This window comes from Schistocerca serialis, chromosome 9, assembly GCF_023864345.2.
Source record: "Schistocerca serialis cubense isolate TAMUIC-IGC-003099 chromosome 9, iqSchSeri2.2, whole genome shotgun sequence".
Classification (NCBI taxonomy): Eukaryota; Metazoa; Arthropoda; class Insecta; order Orthoptera; family Acrididae; genus Schistocerca; species Schistocerca serialis.
The window spans coordinates 360,899,838-360,922,383 of NC_064646.1; the positions used below are offsets into that span (position 1 = coordinate 360,899,838).

The window sequence follows — 22,546 nt, forward strand, 5'->3', positions numbered from 1 at the left end:
CTTCAGTGAGAGACATTTTTTCCAACATTGGATGACCAGGTGGAAACCTTTGTTGCAGAAGTCTGAATTTTGGCTATTCACTAAATGTGTCACCTTGCAAATCATCTTGTCATCTTTCTGAAAATGCCTGCAACACAGTGTTTTCTTCCTTCAAGAAAAGAGAAAGAAGTCACCAGGTTCCATCTCAGGAGGATATGGGAGCAAGGGGAAATTTGATAGCCAAATAAACAGAATATGTGGCTGTCCCGTGGAGAATGGGCTGGGGCATTGTCGTGGAATGAAAACACCACTTTGGACTGCTACTTGTGATTCGTTTTCTCCACATTCTCTCGTAATGTGGAGAAAACGAATCACAAGTAGCAGTCCAAAGTGGTGTTTTCATTCCACGACAATGCCCCAGCCCATTCTCCACAGGACAGCCACATATTCTGTTTATTTGGCTATCAAATTTCCCCTTGCTCCCATATCCTCTTGAGATGGAACCTGGTGACTTCTTTCTATTTTCTTGAAGGAAGAAAACACTGTGTTGCAGGCATTTTCAGAAAGATGACAAGATGATTTGCAAGGTGACACATTTAGTGAATAGCCAAAATTCAGACTTCTGCAACGAAGGTTATTGGGAGATTTGTGTGATGGTTTGCACTGTGTGAGCAAAATCTGTTAGCACCCCATGAGGGAAGCTCTGAGAAACATTCAGTGTCACATTGCCCTATGATGTTTGGGTCTATGCCTTTTTCTCCATTGATGGATCCAACTACTTCCACACCTTGATTTACTCCTCTGCGTCAGGTTCATAGTAACACACCCAGCACCTGTCAATGGTGACTAAATGGCTAAAGAAGTAATTTTAATTGCTCTGATACAACTGCAACATTTCCGTTGCTGCCTCAGTTTGGCAGTTTCCATTATTAACTTAGAGCAGATGTTGCATAAGATGAACCGAAAACGTGGCCATTTAAACCTCTGCACCACTCTTCGTTAAATGCTCTTAACAACTGTGGCTGTGGTGGCAGGTCAGTATGGTATGCAGCTAAACTTGACTTACGCTCTTGTAGGGAGTAGTTTTATGCTAACAGATATCACAAAGAAATTATTTTAATGTTTCAAAGAAGTGAGTTGATGTGTTTCAATTTCCCCTCAGAACTTATTGAGTGATAATCTGCTGTCCTCACAGTAGTTACAATATTGTTGCTCTCACAAACTGGTAACTGCTCTGTTTAGCTGAGTAAATGACCTTTGTTTTTTTAGAGAGAGAGAGAGAGAGAGTGGGGGGAGGGGGGCGGTGCACACTAATTTAATTAAATACATTCTTTTGAATGAATATTAAGACAGTTCTTCTGTTTGACAGCAGTTTCATCGTGATGGTGCTCGAATTGAGGGTGCATTCAGGAAGTATTTTCATAGAGCCAAACCCAGTCAAACTTCGGACAGCTATGAGATCCTTGTCTGTCATGCAAATGTCATTCGCTACTTTGTGTGCAGGTTTGTATTTTCAATTTTTGTGTAACATATTACAGTCTGATAGTTATTTTATTTTATAATTTTGTTAATTAATAATGTTAAATGATTTGTGACCAGATCATCATCTCACTGTATGCTCAATACTATTTTCTTGGCACAGAGAGTAAATGCATGGTCTGTGTAGAGTGACTTGAGGAAACAATTATGAAAATAAATACAGTTTAGTCATGGGAAAAACAATTTGCAATGCGACAGCATTTCAATGTACTGCAATTTCCATACAAAAATTACTGTCTAGAAGTACAATTACTGTTTCAGTAAAACTTTTTACCTGTTCAGATTAAGAGCTCTTCCGTATTCAAGCAAGATACACATGGTTGGTGTACAATAATAGCTGGTTTGTTGCATCAATAACCAGTTTGGGGATTTATACATATTATAAAGATATCAGATGTCCTGTAACTTCTTTTGACTTTTTCAGCATGTTTCTTCCAAGAACTTTCTTGTGGTTATGCAGGTGCTGTAGTTTGCATCTATCAGGGCTGTTCAATAAAGAATGATCATAATTTTTTTTGGCAACATACCTTTACTCATCCTCATAATTTTGATGGTCCTTCTCAAAGTAGTCTCCCATGAATGTGATGCACTTGTCCCAGCGTTTCTGCCAGTCTTCAACTACATGCTGGAAACCACTTTTTGAGAGGTCCTATAAAATCGCATTCGCAGCCTTCACCACTGCTTCTGATGATTGATAATGCCTCCCACGAAGGTGTTACTTCATGTTAGGGAGCAGAAAGAAGTCACATTGGGCTAAATCTGGACTATAGGGAGGGTGAGGGATGCACTTCACATTGAGTTTTGCAAGATATTCAGCAACAACATTGGCAATATGCGGCCGCGCATTATTGTGGTGCAGCATCCAGCCTGCATCTCGGAAATGTGCTCTTTTGCGCCTGATATGGACTTGAAATGTTTTCAGGATATCCCTGCAGTATGTCCAGTTACTGATGTGTGTGTGCAGGTACAACATGCTGATAAACCATTCCACGAATATCAAAAAATGAGATGACCATAACTTTCCCAGCAGAAGCAACCACTTTTGCTTTTTTGGGGGTTGGTGATGGAGATTCACACAATGAGCTTTGCTGTTTGCTCTCAGGATCAAAATGATGTAGCCAAGTTTCATCAGCAGTGATTACATTTGAAAGAAATTCTGGATCTTTCTCTAACGTCAACTTTAACTGCATGCAGACATGCAAACGAATGTCCTTTTATTCAGGAATCAACAGTCTTGGAATCCGTAGCGCACAAACGTGTCGTGTAATTTTTCTGTCACCAACATGTGGGTGGCAGCCAATGAAATGTTCAGTGTTTCAGAATGTGATCTTAAGGTAATTCGTCAATCCTCTCTCACAATGACAGCAGCAGTGTTGATGTTTTCTTCCATAAGAGCAGTAACTGGACCACCAGGTCCACCTTCCTTTGAAATTGATTGCCTCCCCTCTTTAAAAAATTTAAACCAACTTCAAACTGTGCTGTAGGGAAGAACAGACTCTCCATAGGCCTCCTGTAACATTGTATAGGCCTCAGCTGAAGATTTGTTGAGACAAAAGCAGAATTTCGAAGCCGCATATTGTTCCGCGTGTGTTACCTCCATTGTAGTGGTAGGCGATACTGAACATGTCTGACCTTGCCTGCCTCTCACAGGTGGGAACCAGGAGTCCCAACAGTGAAACTACTACGGCGTGTTTGTTGCACATTAAGCTAACAGAATATCATAAGATTAAATTTTAGCATGAGAAATTATGACCATAAAAAATTATGATCATTCTGTAGTGAACAGCCCTCATATATACCATGCAGTGGGACTGAGGCTGTATTATAATGGTTCCCAAAATTGATATGCAAGCCATTAACAAAACTTTCCAATCTCAGTATCTAAGTCAAGTTGCAGTGAACTTCTCTGTATGTTCTATGTACCCCTTCATTCAGTGTTGCCAACAGTTTATCCTCCAGTAAGTTTTGCTGTAGCCATTATAACTTTATAGTCGGTAATGTTGAGTAGAAGGAAGAGTTTAGCATGCACTTTCCTTTTGGGTATAACAGTAAATAATTGCTTCAACTAAATTTTACCATCGTTTGGAGACGAATTCTATAAGTTTCACTCTCTTCCAACCATTACATCCTCCATTACATTCCACACTCTGCAATCTCATTCTCATGTCCTGCAATATATCTTCTATCAAAATCAGTAGAATTGGGTAATAAGTTCCAATTCTTGAAAATTATGTTCGCCATCGCATTTTGCAAGTGACCGACTACACAGATTAATTGAAGAGGAATTTGTCAGCAAGAAGACAAGGTGGAACAGCAGTTAAATGATTGGAAATTGTCTCGATTTAGTTTTTTGGTTTCTATGGCTTGCTGTTTCAGACAAGCTCTTGATTTTTCTTTTACTGAGGCTTTTGTAAATTTCCTCTGCCATCTGCCATGAAGTTATATATACGTTGTAGATTCAGTCGTTTCTAGGTTATTTTCTTGCATAGTATTTTCCTTTGTCTTACCTCACTATGCTTTCCATATGTATTCTGGCCACATTGCACTGATGGTTTATTTCTCCTTGTTCATAAATTTACTTCATTCCAGATCCCGTTCTTCTCCACTGCCTATTCATATTAATAATTACCAGCATGTTTTCGGAGGAGGAGGATAACAAGGTAACATATCATGCAAGTAAATCAACAATTTGGCATTTTAAAGCCACAGAAACTAAAAGCATGACTTCTTGCAGAAATATATATATATCAAATTTCAAAGAGAAGACCAACACTAGCTGCAATCAGACATTTCAGTGTTGAAAATTGAAAGTTTGTGCCAGACCGTGACTCAAACTTGGATCTCCTGATAATGCAAGTGTTTGTTTTAACCCTGGAGTGGTCGGTGTCTGAGAGACACCAGCTGCACTTCGTTCACTCACTGTTGTACAACCAATACACTGGCAGCTGTGTGGTGCCATCTGCCTGTCAGTTAACTAGATACAGACGTATTCAGCTCATCAGTATCGCATTAGTCGCCGTAGGAGATTGTTTTCGGAGCTGCATCGCTGGAGTCTACCAGGTGCCACGCGACCTTTTGCCATTACTGGAGGTGTATATTAAATTTTTTATTTAACGTAGTAGCTTTTAATACTTGTTAGTAACAGCTGTTGCTAACAGGTATTTTTGTTTACCTTCAGATCCAACATGAGTTCACAGAAGACCTACAATTTGGAAAATGAACATGATAGGGAAATTGCACTCCGACTACTGTTCGAGGAATCTGATGATGAGTTTGATATTTACAATGATGTGTAAGAAGACAATGTGGAAACAAGAGAAGAAGATTCGAATACTGAGCAAGATGTGGACTCCAGTGAGTGTGATGGTGATGATCATGTGGACGAATGTTTTCTGGGAAGAAACAAATCCACAAAATGGTCAAAAGTGTGTCCCCCAAAAATGTTCGTATTCAACGACAAAACATTGTTACTCATTTACCTGGAGTGAAAGGAGCCACTAAGAATGCCAGAACACCGATGGAACACTGGGAGTTACTTTTTGATGGTGCATTACTTTCTAGTATTGTTGATCACACAAATAAAAAGATTTATGAAGTACAGAAAAATTATTCCAGGGAAAGGGATGCTCAACTGACCGATGTATCTGAAGTAAAAGCTCTGTTAGAAATATTGTATTTATGTGCTGCAAGCAAAGATAATACTAACACCCAAGATAGATGGGCAGCCAATAAAATGGGAATTGAGTTATGTTGTCTGATAATAGCTGAAAAACGATTTAGGTTCCTGTTGTATTGCTAGAAGTTCAACAAGGATATCCGAGAGGAAAGGAAGAAGGTGGATAATTTAGCCCCCATATGAGGTGTTTTCACCCTTTGTGGAAAATTGTAGAAATGCTTATTCTGTCGGGGAGTGCTGTACTACTGATGAAAAGCTGGAAGCTTTTAGGGGCAAGTGTTTCTTCAGACATTACACCCCTAGCAAACCAAATAAGTATGGGCTCAAAATATTTGCTTTGGTGGATGCTAGGATGTATTACACAGCCAACTTGGAAATTTATGCTAGTAAGCAGCCTACAGGGCCATTTGCAGTTAGCAACAAACCAACAGATGTTGTGAAACGTCTCATTAATGAGATCTCAGGAACTGGATGTAATATAACTAGAAAATTGGTTCACATCATTAGAGTTAGCTGACTACTTGCATCATAAGACTCTTACTCTGGTTGGAACTATAGGGAAGAATAAACCTGAGATTCCGCCAGAGTTTACGCAAGCGAGAACAGGGAAATAAGAACCACACTGTTTGGGTTTCAGAAAAACTCAATTCTAATGTCATATGTCACCAAGAAAAACAAGATGGTTCTGATACTATCCACAATGCATCATGATAATGGAATTGATGCCACTTCTGGCAATAAGAAAAAGCCAGAAATGATAACATTTTATAATGCAAGCAAATCAGGAGTTGATACTGTCGATCAGCTATGCGGCACGTACAATGTATCAAGAAAAACCAACAGATGGCCAGTGGTGATGTTTTATACCATGATGAACATTGCAAGTATCAATGCGCAAATAATATACCATGCAAATAACAGCAGTGCTCGCATCAGGCACAGCTAGTTTCTGCAACTTTTGGCGCATAATCTAGCTGACGATTACTTGTGTCAACGTTCCCAGTGCTTATCGTTGCCAAGAAATCTCAGACAAGATATTCAGAATCTTTTTCCAGATGTGGCCCCTGTCCAACCTACAGAAGAGGACCAAAGCTCAAAAAGACCGAATTGCTGTAAATTTGGTAGTTAAAAAAACCGGTACACCAAGTACAGATGCTGCAGCTGTAAGAAATATTTGTGTTTACAACGTGCACAGCAAGTATGTGCTGAGTGCTGAGAGTAGTGTCCACTGAATGTGATATTTCTGTTATAATTTGTACAACGCAATTAAATAGCAACATTTCCGTACAAAGACTGTAATGAAAGTTTTTGAAAAGTGTATGTTAGTTTTCCACATTTGTGATGAAAGGCATTAAAAATTACATAATGTGACAGTCAGCAGTTTTATGAAGCACATTTATACTTAAAAATCAGAAAAATAAATTATTTTCCATTGGTCATAATGCACTCCTCTCTTTTATAGTACTTGATTAGTGTTTTTACAAATATAAACTTGAACAGATTGAACTAAAAGTACATTATTGGCGCAATAATGCTTATGGCATCTGTGAGACGCTATGCGACCTACAATGAAACAATATCCTGTGCGACCACTGCAGGGTTAACCGCTACGGCCATATGGACACACTTCCCTTCCGCCGCAAATTCTTAACTTGTTACACTAGTAGTGTCCACTGCTCGTGCACTTACTTGCTCACAGTGAGTCCTTTATTGCTGCAAGATGCTCAGTTTCATTTGTGCATCAGCACTGAAGTTATCATGGAGGTCATGCCTATAGATATACTGTATGTGGGATGAATCACTTTAGCTTGCACCACAAATATTGTATAGATGGAACGTGCTATCGATGAGCGGTTTTCACAGAAGTGATTGATAGTCAGGGGCTTATGTTGTTAGCCAATTAACAGATCGTAGTAATGCTTAGAGAGTGTATTTTTTCTGGAAACATTTTTTTGTAACATGGAACAGTACCTATTGACATTAAAAAACTAAAAGTAGGGTAAATTAGTATGTCAGTGATGTTTGTTTGCCAGGATTCTAAGGTTTATGATATATTTTATTTTGAAAAGTTCGCGTCCCGATAATTGTATAATACCTGTGGTAGCACACAGTAAAGAACAACATAAGTGTGTACAGTAGTTATGTGGACTCTGATCAGTAACAAGACAATTGATTGTCGCAAGTATTCAAAATGACCATGACAGTGTTAATACACACCTGCAATTTGTTATGGAACAACTGCGTACACATGCTAGCATTTCAATGGAGATGTTTGGGCAGGCTGCAGTAATACATTGTTGCATATCGTTGGTTGTAGTTGATATGCCCTTGTAGACAACATCTTTCAGCTTTCCCCGCAGAAAAAAGTCTACAAGCATCAAATCTTGGGAATGGGCCAACCAAAGTAAAAGTCCTGTATGTCCAGTCAAAGGATTTGGAAATAATTTTTGAAGACACGCTCTGACACTTTATGCATTATGAGCTGGACAGCCATCATATTGGTACCATAGGTTTCTCCTGGTCTGCAGTGACCTTGGAAGATGGACTATAGGGAGGTAGCAATACCTGTGCACATTTAGTATTCCATCTGTGAAAAACAGATCTGTGAACTGATGGTTCACTATCACACAGCACGTGTTATACTCCACAAATAGTGATGTTCACCTGACAAAGCCAACGGGGTTTGTCAACAGGTCAGTAATCCATGTTTTGGCAGTTTACGTGGCCTTGATTGGTAATAGTGGTTTCATCAGGAGTATCCTGTTGTAATGCCCATGTACAAAAGTTAACATGATTCTGATAATCATTTCCATGCAGCTCGTGATGGAGAGATATGTGATAGGAATGGAACCTATATCGATGGAGAATGCAGAGGCCACTTGCCTGATTCACGCCACTTTCTTATGAGATTGCATGAGAGCAAACATGTGGGTCAACTCCAACAGCAGCAAGAACGTTAATTTTCCTGCCTTCTGTCATCACTTGTTTTCTTCTGTTACACTGTCTGTGTGTTACAATACAACTTTAACATATCTGGTTGAAGAGGTTGATAAATAATTGTTGAGATGGTTGACATCTATCAGGACATCTTGCCGCATACATCATACAAAATTGAACTGCGTTCTTCGTACACACACCTTACACCATGAGCATGTTGGCTTTTTCTGCATTGGTTAATTCTATCATCCACACATGACCTAGTGCTTGGACAGTCACACACTGACTGACTAACAAGTCACTTTGCACTCAAGGAACACACAAGCACACTGTAAGAAAACATAACAACATCATACCTAGCAACTATGCTGGTTGAATGGCACAAAAAGGTGTTGGTAACGAAATTTTTCGAAATAAGATATCTTGTAAATGAATGAGACTTTCACTCTGCAGCCAAGTGTGCACTGATATGAAACTTCCTGGCAGATTAAAACTGTGTGCCGGACTGAGACTCGAACTCGGGACCTACTTTCAGGGTTCCTCTTCAAAATGACATATGTATGATATCTGTACAATGTTTGGTTCTTGTGCAATAAATAATTGAAAGCGTTTCTGGACTTTATGTACACCCTTTAAACTATCCATTTACGTTTATTCATTTCTGATGTTTGAAATTGTGTTGTTGTTTTTTTTTTCTTCATTTCTCTAGAGCACTGCAGTTTCCTCCTGAAGCTTGGTTGCGTCTGAGCCTGAACCATGCAAGTATTACATGGATTGTCATCCGTCCCAGCGGATTTGTTTACTTACGTTCTCTTGGTGACACCGGTCACATGCCTGCAGCAGACATTACATCCACATAAACTTTGAGAGGAGAAACTAGTTTTTTTAAGTGGAGTTGATTATTGTTGCTATTTTTGGACTGAGCACAACTGTGGAAAAAATATGATGTGTACTTTTGATCTGTTTGCTGTGTAATTAGATTGTGTGAAGTGACATTTTTTGTGTGTGTGATAACCAGCTTTTTAAGGAATCTTCAGACATTTAGTGCCTGTTGTAGGGAAATTTTTTGGGGTATTAACAGAAATGAGACTTCCACCTTCTATTCTTGAGCTGCATTTGTTTTTTACCAACAAAACATATTGAACATTTTAGCACTAAAATATGGTGGTGTATTTCATTTGAACATTTTGTGTGACATTTGGAATGTGTTATTCACTGTATATTCATTTAGTTAAATTTATTTAAAATATTGGACAGTTAGTAAAATTAGAAATGTTGTGTATCGAAAAGACAACATTGAAGATGATGAGGATCAGTAGTCATAGCACTGCCTATCATGCAGACCATTGAGGCAAGTCACCAGACACCAACTTGATGTGAAATGATGACTGATGAATAGGATAAAACTGTTGGAAGACACACATTGAGCTGCTTGAAAATTTTAGTTAATTTATGTAAGATTTACTCTGCAAGTCAAATAGGCTTTCTTTGAAAAATTTTACAATGCATATGGCAACTAGACAGATATCCACTGAACAGAAAGGCTGATTACTTTGTTTCTGTTACTAAATAGTTCTCTTTAAAGCTGGAGAGTCAGAGAGAAGGTGTATTTACTACCTCTTTCTATGATACGAGCATATAGTTTTGTACGTGCCCATCAATACCAGGAATATTGTTCTCATATTTCTTGTTCATGTTGTTTATCATATATTGTCTCTAATTATGAAGTGCATTAGTGTAGTAACAACCCTCCCATCACAGGTTCTCGGTATATGCATGAGTAAAGAACACATTAGGAACAATTCATATAGTTTTCTACTTCAGGTTAACTCTTATGACACAAAAACATTTGGAAGAAATATCAATCCAAATTAAAACACACTGATTTCATATTGGAGTAATGACATATGGTTTGATCACATTATTTGCAGAATGGTTCAAAGACAGGCTGTGATAAGTATACGTACTACTGCTGTAAAGCTTTATGGTTTACTCTCATTTGCAGTTACAAATTTCCTCATTCTGTGGTTCAAATTGTCAGGATCACGTGGTTATACCATGAAAGGTTTCAAAAGACATTTTGTAATGGCAGCTGCATATTATGAAAGTAGTCTTTTTGTACAGTGTGTGACGTAGGAGAGGTATGACAGAATGATAGGTTTACCTTGCTATCAGCTGCTGTATAGTACTTCAGTAGTGTATGTAAATGAAAGATGTGGCAGTTAAATTTGTGACCGAATCCTAGAAAGTGATAAATGCTGGACTACTGAATGTTATTGGAAGTTAAACATACTAGTATTGGCATCTTGTCAAACCTCACTTGCACAAATTTGCAATGACATTTATCAGATGAGTGTCAAAGCACACAACTTTCGTGGTAGAAATCCACAATAGAAAGCTTCTTCACTCTCAAGTATCAAAAACTCAGTATTGAGATTGGACCTGTTTCTTGTGGAAAACTGGATGTTTCATAATCCAAATACGTGCTTTATTTTGGGATGATGGTAGTGTAATTTGAGACAGTTTTTTTTGTATTCATATCTAGTTCCATTTCCTCCCTGTGATTAGTGCAACCTACATTTTGCTTTCATTCTTCAGCATGAAATTGAATTCTGACTCATTTGAGATTGGCCATTTTAGTAACGGTGTACAGAAATAGGCAAAAATGATGACTTTGGTTCAGCAACACATCACAGCAAGTAGACATTTAACCCAGTCATGGATTGTCACATTTTTTTTCCATTGCTATCCATGGAAGCGTGCGATAGTGGGAGAATGTAATCTGCAGTTCTCTTAAGTTACCTGACATGTCTTTGGAGGAAACTACTATTTTCACTCCATTTGGGATAAATTACAAATGTTTAGAAACAAAAAGCAGTTGAGACACAACAGCATTGTTGTTAATAGCTTTTTGTGAAGATGTAGCCCAACCGTTAACAGAACTATTGCAGTAAAAGTAATTTATTTTATTATTCTGTTATTAAAGTTGTATTTGAAACATTTCATGTATGAAACAATATGCTGTGGATGAGATAATTTGTTAGAAAGAACTAGTCAGAATATGCTTTCACATATCAGTGCTCAGATTGTCAATGTTTCCATTTAAAGTGAACTTTGTGGTATTGATGTTGTTTTGTGTTGCGATAAATACATTTAAGTATAGGTGAGGAAATTAAGTGTGCTGTAATAGAGGTTTTTAAAATTCCAGCATTGCCATAGCAGTTTCATGTTTATGAGCTTTCATGCTCCTGGATTTGAAGGTAACTACATTTTCATATTGCCCGTATAGCAGTTCTAAATTTTTCTTGTGTGTAATGTCTTGCCATTTTAGTAATGTACAGTTTATTTTCAGTTTTGTCTTCAATTGTTCATGTATTTACTACTGCCCGTATAGCAGTTCTAAATTTTTCTTGTGTGTAATGTCTTGCCATTTTAGTAATGTACAGTTTATTTTCAGTTTTGTCTTCAATTGTTCATGTTTATTTGTGTTTTTAAATTATGATTTAGTAATTTGTCTGAGATCTTGTCATTAGTCACTAGGATTTATTTTCATCGTCATCTCATTTTGCATGTTTATGTGGATTACATTGTTTTCTGCAACTTTATGATGAGCTGATGCTATAACAGGTTTGAAAGGAACATAGGACATTAAGTAGAAACATATCTGTAACAGGACTGTGATAATATAATTTCATCTACAATAAGAAGGAACAGTGATTCTGTACTGTGATAAAGAAGTGTTACCTTTCAGAGCTGACTAGTGAGCATCGTAATTTCCTTACTAAAAATCTGTATTTTAGTGGCAATAGTATTACTTTCAGTACAGTATTATTCATGTCATAGTCGTCACATAAATTTAATTTTTTAAATAGTTCATATCATCTATTGGTGCTCCAAGATTTACTAGGAAAATTGCCTGAAATCATAAAGGTGCTCAGGACATGTTCAGGACATATATTAAACTGTGACTTTTTTGATGCACTCTGTGGTATTTTGTTGTAGAAGCATATGAAAGTAGTATTGTGAGAATATATCAGAAATAATGTGGATTACTCAGATTATTGTTTTACAAACACAATTTTACAGATATATTTTTCACTTGTCATATATGCAACGTTTTCCAATCCATAATTTTAATGTGTGAATAGCATAAATTGCATTTTATGTGTTTCTGACTTTTGTACTGACTTTTATATATATATATATAAATTAATTAAATTAGAAAATATATGCTGAAATATTTATGGAACTTGGATATTTTCTTATTACCTATTATGAAGTAGGAAGTCTTGCTGTATTTCTCAGCAAGACATAGTTTCTAATTTGCCTCTACATCGATGTCTTCTTGTTCTCCAGTAGTATAAGAGATGTTAGTTGGATAGGGCTTCAGAAAGTAAGCTGCACATGTCATCTGACATTAAGACCATTGAGTAAGTAGCTTTGTCGGAGGAGAGTACATCTTTTGGATTCCCTACAGCCATAGTGTTTCAGTGCGGATAACAGTGCATCACAGTGTGGGGAACTGGTACAGCAGCTGGAAACATACTCCGAAGTTAAAGTATGTAGGACAGAAATACTCTTTTAGGCAAAACGTGTAAATTATGAACAAATTCTCTGTGAAATTCTGGTAATATACGGGCCAGATACAATGTTGCATCCAGCCATAGTGAAATGGTGCCAGCAATTTTGCCAAGGCTGCACATATGTGGTTTAGGTTTGACTGGGAAGGAAGATCATCTTCATCGACCATAGGTGATGATGTGCAGGCTATCAAGAAAATGATTCACAGTAATCACAGGTCTTCAGAGGATAAGGGTAGTGTTTTCTGAATGGCTCAGTGACCAAGGAGTGCTATCATCAAGGAACTTAACTATTAGTAGGTAGTTCAGATAATTGTTTTAGAGACTGGGGGACTATGTTAAAAAATAGTGTCATGTTCCTGTGCCACTTGGAAGTGTGGTGTGCAACATTTAATAAAAGTTGCATGGCCTACCATAAAAATGTGTAACTTTTTCAAATCATCTTGTTTGTGGATATTCCATAAGCATTGGGACTTCTTCCTGTGTAATGTCTGAAATGCCTGGCTCACCAGCATGTGATTCGTTCTTTTGAAGAAACATTGTGGTTCTTTTGTAACAAGATCCACGTGTTAATAGTTACATATTATTCTCTTGCCAAGTCTGTAGGTGGACTCGTATTTGAAATATGTGCCCACAGGCAAAGCACGGGGGCTTGTAATTAATGTATGTGGCAGTAAACTTAGAATTTTTTGTTTAAGTAAATGTCCATGGAGTACCACATGATCCTTTGAGGCAACAACTGATATGATGTAGTGCACTACTTCTCTAGGGTCAGTCTGTATTGTTTCATCTCTTGGAAATTGAAATATAATGCAGAAAGTGAAGTTAATTATATAAATAACACCAGTGAAAGGATGTGGTTTGTTTGCTTTAGAAAATCAGTCTAGTGCTCTTTATTCTCTTTATTTGAAATAAGTTGTTCAGAATATTGACTAATGAATGCGTTTTCATTTGTTATATTCAGTTTATATTTAAGAGTATATAATGAAATTCCGTATCAAATTTTTATTCGTTTATGATGTTGTAGTACTAAAATTAAAACCCAATATTTTGACACTCATGGACATTGCAGAGTGGTAAGAATGAGTAATGTTTGCGTGAAATGGCCAGAGTTTACCAACAAATGCAGCAGAGCCTGCGCTCATCTAATTTTGTATGTTTAGCAGCTTTTGAAACTGGTGTTTGTGAAAATACATAACATGGTTTTAATTTGGATAATAGTGGCATTTGTATTGGCATATATTATCTAGAACAAATGATCTAGAATGAAAGTAATACTCTCCAGTAGGAGTCTATTCACAACACTCTCTACTGAAAGCTGTTGACTGAACCATGGGAAAAACAGTTTGCAGAAGGAAAGGATTTTTACATTCAGGAAGTATGTTTGATTTGTGTGATATTTGTGTTGTTCAGAGCGTGAAACAACTATATAGCTGTTGGGGATAAGATATTCAGATACTGGTGATGTAACCATTTGTGTACAAAAACTGTTGAGTTCCTCATCCAGGAGGTGTTTTTTAAAATTTTTTATGGGTAATGTAAAATGTCAGGTTTGGAAACTTCTGAAAGAAATATCAAAAACAGAGGAACAGCAATCGCTGTGAGCTAGCGAAACGCCATGGTCTAGGTGTAGCATCTATGGTTAGTAATCCACATGTCCTAGATCCCTGGTTTGAACACTGTCTCTGCTTAAATTTTGAATACGAATCATCTTACAATGATGGCCGAAGACTTCTGGCATAGGATGTAACCCTTACTCAGCCAACGGCCTTATCAAGGAGTGCGAAGGAGCGGATCTGTGGTACAGAGCCGAGTAGAATATAAATCAGAGACTCAGATTGTTCTGCAACCATGTAGGCTGCAGATTCCGTGACTTGCACCATAGGGTGGTGGGATTTTGGGTTCCACTACATAAGTCAGGAGCCCGTTAAACACAGTAAGCAGCTACATGGGCGGTGTGGACTGGGTGTTTTTTAAGTTTGAGGGTATCAGGAAAACACAAAAAGGGCTTGTCTCAAAAGTGTGCAGACCGAAAACAGAAAGCATGTAGAACCATCAAGGTAACAGTTGTAAATTGTTGTACCTATGTTGGGAAAGTACTAGAGTTCCAAACATTAATGGAAGGACTGATACTCAGATTGTTTAGGCACTGAAAGCTATCTAAAGCTGGAGATAAGCCAAAATTTTAGCAAAGGGCCCAACGATGTCCAGAAAGGATAGGCTAAAATGCAGTTGCTGATGGGTGTTTGTTGCTGTTGGGAGTTTATCTTTTAGTGGAATTGAAGTAGATAGTTCCTCTTAGTTAGAATGAGTGGAGGTCATTTTTGGCAACCTGAATAAAATAATAATTGGATCCTTTTATCAACCTCCCAACTCAGATCATACAATTGGTGAAAGCTTCAAAGAAGAATTGAGTCTAATTTCAAATATGTATCCAACCCATACAGTTATACGAAATTCCAGTGCCTGTGTTATTCTGAATTATGATGCAGTGTCCCTTTGGACATGCATGCATATCATATTTATCTGCCAACACTGGGAAAGTGACTTTCAAGTAAATTGCCTCATCTGTATAGGAATATACATAATGGATGAACGAATACAGGTTGAAGGCACATTGTTGATGACAGATGGAAGTTTGGGTCTGTACATGAGTTGAATAGGTCACACCAATATTCAGGATGGGTAATAGGAGTAATTTGCACTAAATTACAGGTCCATATCATTGTGAATGTGCAGCATGATTTTGGAACATACAATGTGTTCTAACATTATGAATTACCTCGAAGACAGTGGTCTTTTGATGCATTATCACCACAGATTTAGAAAACATTGTTCTTGTAAAACACAACTAGCTCTTTACTCACATGAAGTGTTGACTGCTATCGACAAAGGATTTCAAATTGATCCCACATTTCTAGATTTCCAGAAGGCTTTTGACACTGTACCTCCCCAGCAGCTTGTAATCAAATTGTGTGCTAATGAATAGGGACATAAAAAAATCGTTTAAACGATAACGCGACGAATAACGCGCATTTCATCGTTAAGGAAATAACGCAAATTCAGCAGTTTTTAAGGAAGTAACGCGAATTTGGCGGTTTTTAGGGAAGTAACGCAAAATGGGAGTTTTTCAACAAAATTTTTGTGTGTTCTTGTAAGAAGTGTCGTTAACCTAATGTTGTCAGTGACACATTTAATGTTGAAATGTTTCATGTTCAACTGTCGATCTACTTTTTGCAGTCGTGACATCACTATAGTTCAATTCTTTTATCTTGGCGGCTCACGCATGCCCGCCCAGACGCGGGAGATTGCTGCGTTGCCAGTTGCACACGACGCACGCACCAATAGAAGCAGCGCCATAGTATAGCATAGTTCGCAAGCTTATGTTTAGGGGGGAGCGCGCAGTTCATGAAGTAAAGCCACCACGGCCGCATTAACCCTTTCGCTGCTACAAAGACGTGCTCCCTGCATTCTGCGCTGTGCGCGATTTTGTCACTGCACTGCTCGCCTGTGCAGACACATCGTGTTCTGACTGCTTTGACACACTTATCATTCGATTTCACAAAAGCTATTTGGCTCAAAAATTTGATTTTTACACATCTTCTCGACTGCACCTTCCCCCCATAAATGACTTAATTTTGTTTCGATGTTCAACGCAGTTATTATGCAGCATTAAATATAGTATACCATTGCAATAAATTTTGAAGAGTTTGCAGAAGTAAAAGTCCATAGAGTATACTTTCCGTATGGTCGATTTTAGTTGCCACAATGTTGAGAATGAAATGTGGACAAGATACCTAAATTTCATATAAAATTTACTGTATAACGATAGCTCATTTAAGTACCACATAGGTGTCGTATGTAATATTGAGAAATATTCCGTCTTTCACGACTGTAACAAAAGTTTTATTTACACTGAGCGTGTTTGGCTTTATTTTAAAGCACTTCAATCAATCAAAAGGAACTAGACAAAATACATTAAACAAAACTGTGGACTTACAAAAACGTTAGGACTTGAATGTACCGTCTATCAGTGAAGTGCTCTGAGCTATGTCAAATATAATTTTTGTGTGTGGCACACACAAACATCATTTATTTGCTAAAACACTGATCTGCCAACACAAACGTTGAATGTTGTGTTACCGCAGCACAAAACTACGAAAGGTCACTTGGCAATGGAGGAGACAAAATACTGTCCACTGAAAATGCTTCAAAAGAGAGAAACACGTCTTGTCTAAATAGGTCCCTTATTACAGTTGCAGAAGAGGAATATATCTCAGTACCATTGGTAAAACTGCGACTGTGGAACAAAAACAAGAAAGAGAACATGAGTACCATTGTGTATGTGCCATACCTTTCCTTGATTGAAGTGCTTTAAAATAAGGCCAAACGCGTCCGATGTAAACATTACTTTTATTACAGTCGCGAAAGACGGAATATTTCTCAATATTACATACGACACCTATGTCGTGCTTAAATTAAATGAGATATTGTTATACAGTATTCTCAACATTGTGGCAACTAAAATCGACCATACGGAAAGTATACGCTATGGACTTCTACCTCTGCAAACTCTTCAAAATTTCGTGCAATGGTTTACTACATTTAATGCTGCATAATAACTGCGTTGAACATAAAAAAAAATTAAGTCATTTATGGGGGGAAGGTATCAGTCAAGAAGACGTGTAAAAAATCAAATTTTTGGACCAAATAGTTTTTGTGAAATCGAATGATAAGTGTGTCAAAGCAGTGGGAACACCATGTGTCTGCACAGGCGAGCAGTGCAGTGATGACAAAATCGCGCACAGCGCGGAATGCGGCGAGCACGTGTCTGCAGCAGCGAAAGGGTTAATGAAGAGACAAAGCATTAGAAATTTCAAAAAATTGCATTCAAACGAATATAATTCGTGAAGTAAGGAACTTCGATATCGTTTTTAAATAATGAAAATATTAAGCATCTCACAAGGTTTGAACTTATAACCTATCGCGTTGCAGCCCAACACCTTAACTGTTACTCTAACGCACCTTGTCTGAGTACATAACGCCATGGGGACTATAAAACGTCACGCAAAATACTGACAAACACTGTTGGTATGACTATGAATTACTCACGCTTCGTCGAAGTACAATAGGAAATAAACAATTACCGCTGTTCTTTATTGCGAAAAAGCGGTTCGTGAGAGTGATACAAACACCTTTCCTTGCTATCGCCTGAATTAGGAGTCTTATTGCTTGTTTGGTTTAATTAATTGAGAGAATATGAAGCAATTGGTATAAAGAATGCTTTTTCCAAACTTTCTATAAAAGAATGTCTGCTATCAAGACATTGCTTTTGTTCTATTACTTTATTTATGACTGAACGTTTCTAAAACTGAAGACACTCGTCCATGCTCTGCACTGCAGTCGAGATGTGGCAACGTCTTTCTCTGTTCATTGGCTGACTGTGTTTTGTGATGTCAGATGCGCAGAACGAACCTAAACTCGGCCGCCAACATAAATGACGCGCACTTTAGTGACCTCTCGACTATCGAATTTTGCGAGCGCGTGCGAATGACCACTTTGTGAATTTCGATTATTTATTTCTTTTGTTGTGTATGTGCTGCAGTATGCCGTTTCAAACCAATTGCACAGTGAAAATCTGTCACAAACACGTCACCCTGCTCATTAAGTGGGGTTATTAACGCAGCAAAGATATAAGGCTTAAAGAAATGTGATCATTGAGACTTGAGACAGTAGCTGAATGACTAAGCCATAACCTAAAGGATAGTTTCATGGTTTACGATACGAACAGATGTAGGTTTGTGTCCACTGCATGCTAATATGTATTTTTTTTTGCATCGTAGCATTGTCAACACAGTCCGGGTCTTTTGTTATGAATGTAATGCAAGTATTTGGAAGGAGGTGGGCGCGAACACTGTGAACACCGTCCTCAATTATTGAGGTTACGACTCTACCACTTTTTATGGTAAAAGTAAAGGAAAATATAATACAAGTATGTTCTGCAATAAATGATGTTAACATTTCCGTCTAATTAGAGATCGAAGAATGAAATATGTAGGTGTTTATTTCCAAATATGTGATGAGTTCTGAATGATTGGTGGAGGCCGGTATCTTACAGAACAGCATTAATTTCTGCGATTGAAACGAGCAGCTATAAAAATTCATCTTTCTGAATTTCCAGCACGCTGGATTAATAACAGGACAGCAACTTGTGGTAACCAGTTTGATGTAGAAAACAGCCAAAGTTGCAAAATTCAGTTACTTTCGTTTCCGGTTTCACGTATTAGGACCCATTCTCAAACCATCCAAACGAAGAAAAAGGTGTACTCCGTGGTAGCACGCACACCACGTTGATAATGTACATGCTTGTATTTAAGCCTTTAGTCAAGTTTACTGAGACTATTCATTGGCAGGAACAACTGTTTTACGTATGCTCACTTCCAGCCCTTGCAAATAAACAATATTGTCCGCAATATCAATAGCATTATGGTATTCAAGGCTGAGTGCGTATTTTTCTGCGTGTATTAACTTGGTCTATTTCAGTTAATATCGATACAATTGTTTTCAAATTCGTAGAAATAACGTTCGTTTAAGCAGTTACCAGACGGCTTGCAAGCGCAGTGCTGAAATTGCGTATAAGCAGAGTCTACTCCCGCTTCTGGCTACGTGCAGTGAGACTGTTTGGTGCATAATCAGTGAGAGAAAGCCAGAAACCACATGGAAAAAATTTTCTGACGCTGCCAAATTCGTTCATGCGCATAGCTGCCTGAGTTAGAGTGGGGGTACACTTCACTTGACTCGTGTTTTGATTTTGGCGCGTTTTTCAACCGTTTCGAAGCTATTGCCGTTCCCGGATTCGGATACTCATGTTTATCATCTGCTGTTTTTTTTTCCATAGTATTCTTATTCTACACTCCGCGACGAACAGGTGTGTTCTGTGAAAACGCCGAAGCCTGAAGTAACCGCTGATGAAAGGGTGCGAGAATTTGAAATCTATGGTTTATATGCTCGCGATAAGTTAGGTGTTTTGTAAATTATGCAATGTCAGACTTTCACGGGCGCGTAGACTCTATAGTGAAACATGCGCAGACCGAAAAACAAGGGCAACAAGTTGAAGCAGACCAGTTTGCCAATAAAGTGGCAGTCTACAATTAGCAGCAGCTTTGAAGAAGAACGATTGTGAATATCAGGCCCAAAGGACTATGGAAACATAAAAAAATGTTTCCATAGTCCCTTAGGCCAGAATTAACGAGCACTACGCTCTCATTTAAATATATGGTCGAAAGACTTAGCCTACAGGAATTGTGAAACGAACCCTATCGTTCAGGACAGTGCGCCACAAAGGGCTCAGATTCACAACGATGTGGGGAAACGCACAGGCGTCTATTGTCTACTGAGGCCTAAGCAGCCTGTGCGAGTGAGACAGACAAGAACCTGTGTCATAGGGAAACCTAGAAGAAGGCGTTCGTGGTCAGAGAGACGTAGCAGTGTTAAATATGGCAGATCTAAGATTGGCCATAAAGGAAAAAAAATGGAAACTATTTAATTCTGTATTAATGCAGGGAATGAAGCCACAGTAATTGTAATCTGCCGTCCTTCACAAATTTTCATGGTGATCCCAAAAAAACTTGAATATTGATGATACCTGTAATAGTTTAGGATTTACTGTTAAAGTGAAATTCACAACTTTTGGAACACAAGACCTGAATGCTAAAATCTGAACGCTTTAGTCGATCTTAACGATCGACATTTCATGTAGAAGCGCATCATTAAAATGACAAACATTGTAAATATCAACTCTGTAACTTCATTTATTTAAAAGTATAGTAAATTTAAATTATCAGTAGTTTCAGTTAAGCATCAGATCATTTCCTCCACACTAAACACATTGAATGATGACAGCATGACACCTTATTGAATCATTAGGTAATAGAATATTTGTTGTAAAGTTAAGTGCATAGTAGTTATTTTTTATTTATCGGAAAGCACATTGGTGCAAGGGTACTGGCTATGCCATTCAAAGCTAAGAAGGAAATTATATTGGTTCTATGTAAAAGAAAACGTTTATTATGTAATGGATATTATTGTTACCTAATTTAGAACGTGAAATTGGTCAAGCTTTGACTATTTAAATATGTTAAAATGTAAAATAATGTAAGCTGTAGCTATTCAGATGGACGGCTTCAGGGAAGGAAACTGCCCTAGTCAGCTGAGCGAGGACGTTCGGGGCGCGGGAAAACCCGGTCGCGGAAGGGCAGAGGGACAGTGCTCGTGTAGACGCGAAAGCAGTTCGGCTGAAGACACCAAGGATTGGATTGGATTAGATTAGATTAGTACTTGTTCCATAGATCATGAATACAACACTTCGTAATGATGTGGAACGTGTCAGGTTAATAAAAGGTGTCTATACAAGATATTACATTACACAAAATATTACATGACCCTTAATATTTTTAATATTTCTTTTTTTTTTTTTGTGGGGGTTGGGGAAATTACCCACTTGCTATATCCAAAAATTCAACTATATGGCTATCTGTCAGACTTTTGATGCTATTAGGTAAGTGACCAAAGACTTTTGTGGCAGCATAATTTACGCCCCTTCTGAGCCAAAGTTAGATTTAACCTTGACTAGTGAAGATCATCCTTTCTCCTAGTGTTGTAGCCATGTACACTGCTATTACTTTTGAATTCGTTCGGATTGTTAATAACAGATTTCATAAGTGAATATATATATATTGTGAGACTACAGTGAAGATCTCGAGCTCCTTAAATAAGTGTCTGCAGGATGATCTTGGATGAGCTCCAGCAATTATTCTGATCATGCAATGAACACTCTTTTACTCAAAGATGAGTTACCCCAGAATATGATGCCATATGACAGCAGAGAATGAAAATAGGCGTGGTAAGCTAATTTACTGAAATGTATATCGCCAAAATTTGCAATGACCCTAATACACTAGTGGCCATTAAATTTGCTACACCACGAAGATGACGTGTTACACATGCGAAATTTAACAGACAGGAAGAAGATGCTGTGATATGCAAATGATTAACTTTTCAGAGCATTCACACAAGGCTGGCGCCGGTGGCGACACCTACAACGTGCTGACATGAGGAAAGTTTCCAACCGATTGCTCATACACAAACAGCGGTTGACCGGCGTTGCCTGGTGAAACGTTGTTGTGATGCCTCTTGTAAGGAGGAGATATGGGTACCACCACGTTTCCGACTTTGATAAAGATCGGATTGTAGCCTATCGCGATTGCGGTTTATCGTATCGCGACATTGCTGCTCGGGTTGGTCGAGATCCAATGACAGCAGAATATGGAATCGGTGGGTTAAGGAGGGTAATACAGAATGCCGTTCTGGATCCCAACGGCCTCGTATCATTAACAGTCGAGATGACAGGCATCTATCAGCTCGGAGACCGTGGCTGCAGTTACCCTTGACGCTGCATCACAGACAGGAGCACCTGCGATGGTGTACTCAACTACGAACCTGGGTGCACGAGTGGCAAAACGTCATTTTTTCGGATGAATCCAGGTTCTGTTTACAGCATCATGATGGTCGCCTCCGTGTTTGGCGACATCGCGGTGAACGCGCATTGGAAGCGTGTATTCGTCATCGCACTACTGGCGTATTACCCGGCGTGATGGTATGGGTTGCCATTGGTTACACGTCTCGGTCACCTCTTGTTCGCATTGACGGCACTTTGAACACTGGACGTTACATTTCAGACGTGTTACGACCCGTGGCTCTACCCTTCATTCGATCCCTGCGAAACCCTACATTTGAGCAGGCTAATGCACGACCGCCCGTTGCAGGTCCTGCACGG

At 38.3% G+C, this 22,546-nt stretch overlaps 1 protein-coding gene across 5 annotated transcripts in view; it reads left to right on the forward strand.

Annotated features, from left to right (window-relative positions):
• The window catches only part of LOC126418660 (serine/threonine-protein phosphatase PGAM5, mitochondrial), a 38,379-nt gene that overhangs the window by 11,466 nt on the left and 4,367 nt on the right, over nt 1-22,546 (forward strand). The window contains exons 4-5 of one of the 5 annotated variants that reach the window (XM_050085542.1): nt 1,349-1,482; nt 4,697-6,816. In XM_050085542.1, the coding sequence (XP_049941499.1) occupies nt 1,349-1,482; nt 4,697-4,814 (252 nt within the window). In that variant the 3' untranslated portion in view covers nt 4,815-6,816. Of the gene's footprint in view, nt 1-1,348; nt 1,483-4,107; nt 4,226-4,696; nt 6,817-8,840; nt 12,381-22,546 lie in introns of those variants that run through there. The other 4 variants (XM_050085543.1, XM_050085541.1, XM_050085539.1 and 1 more) reach the window with 4 other exon arrangements.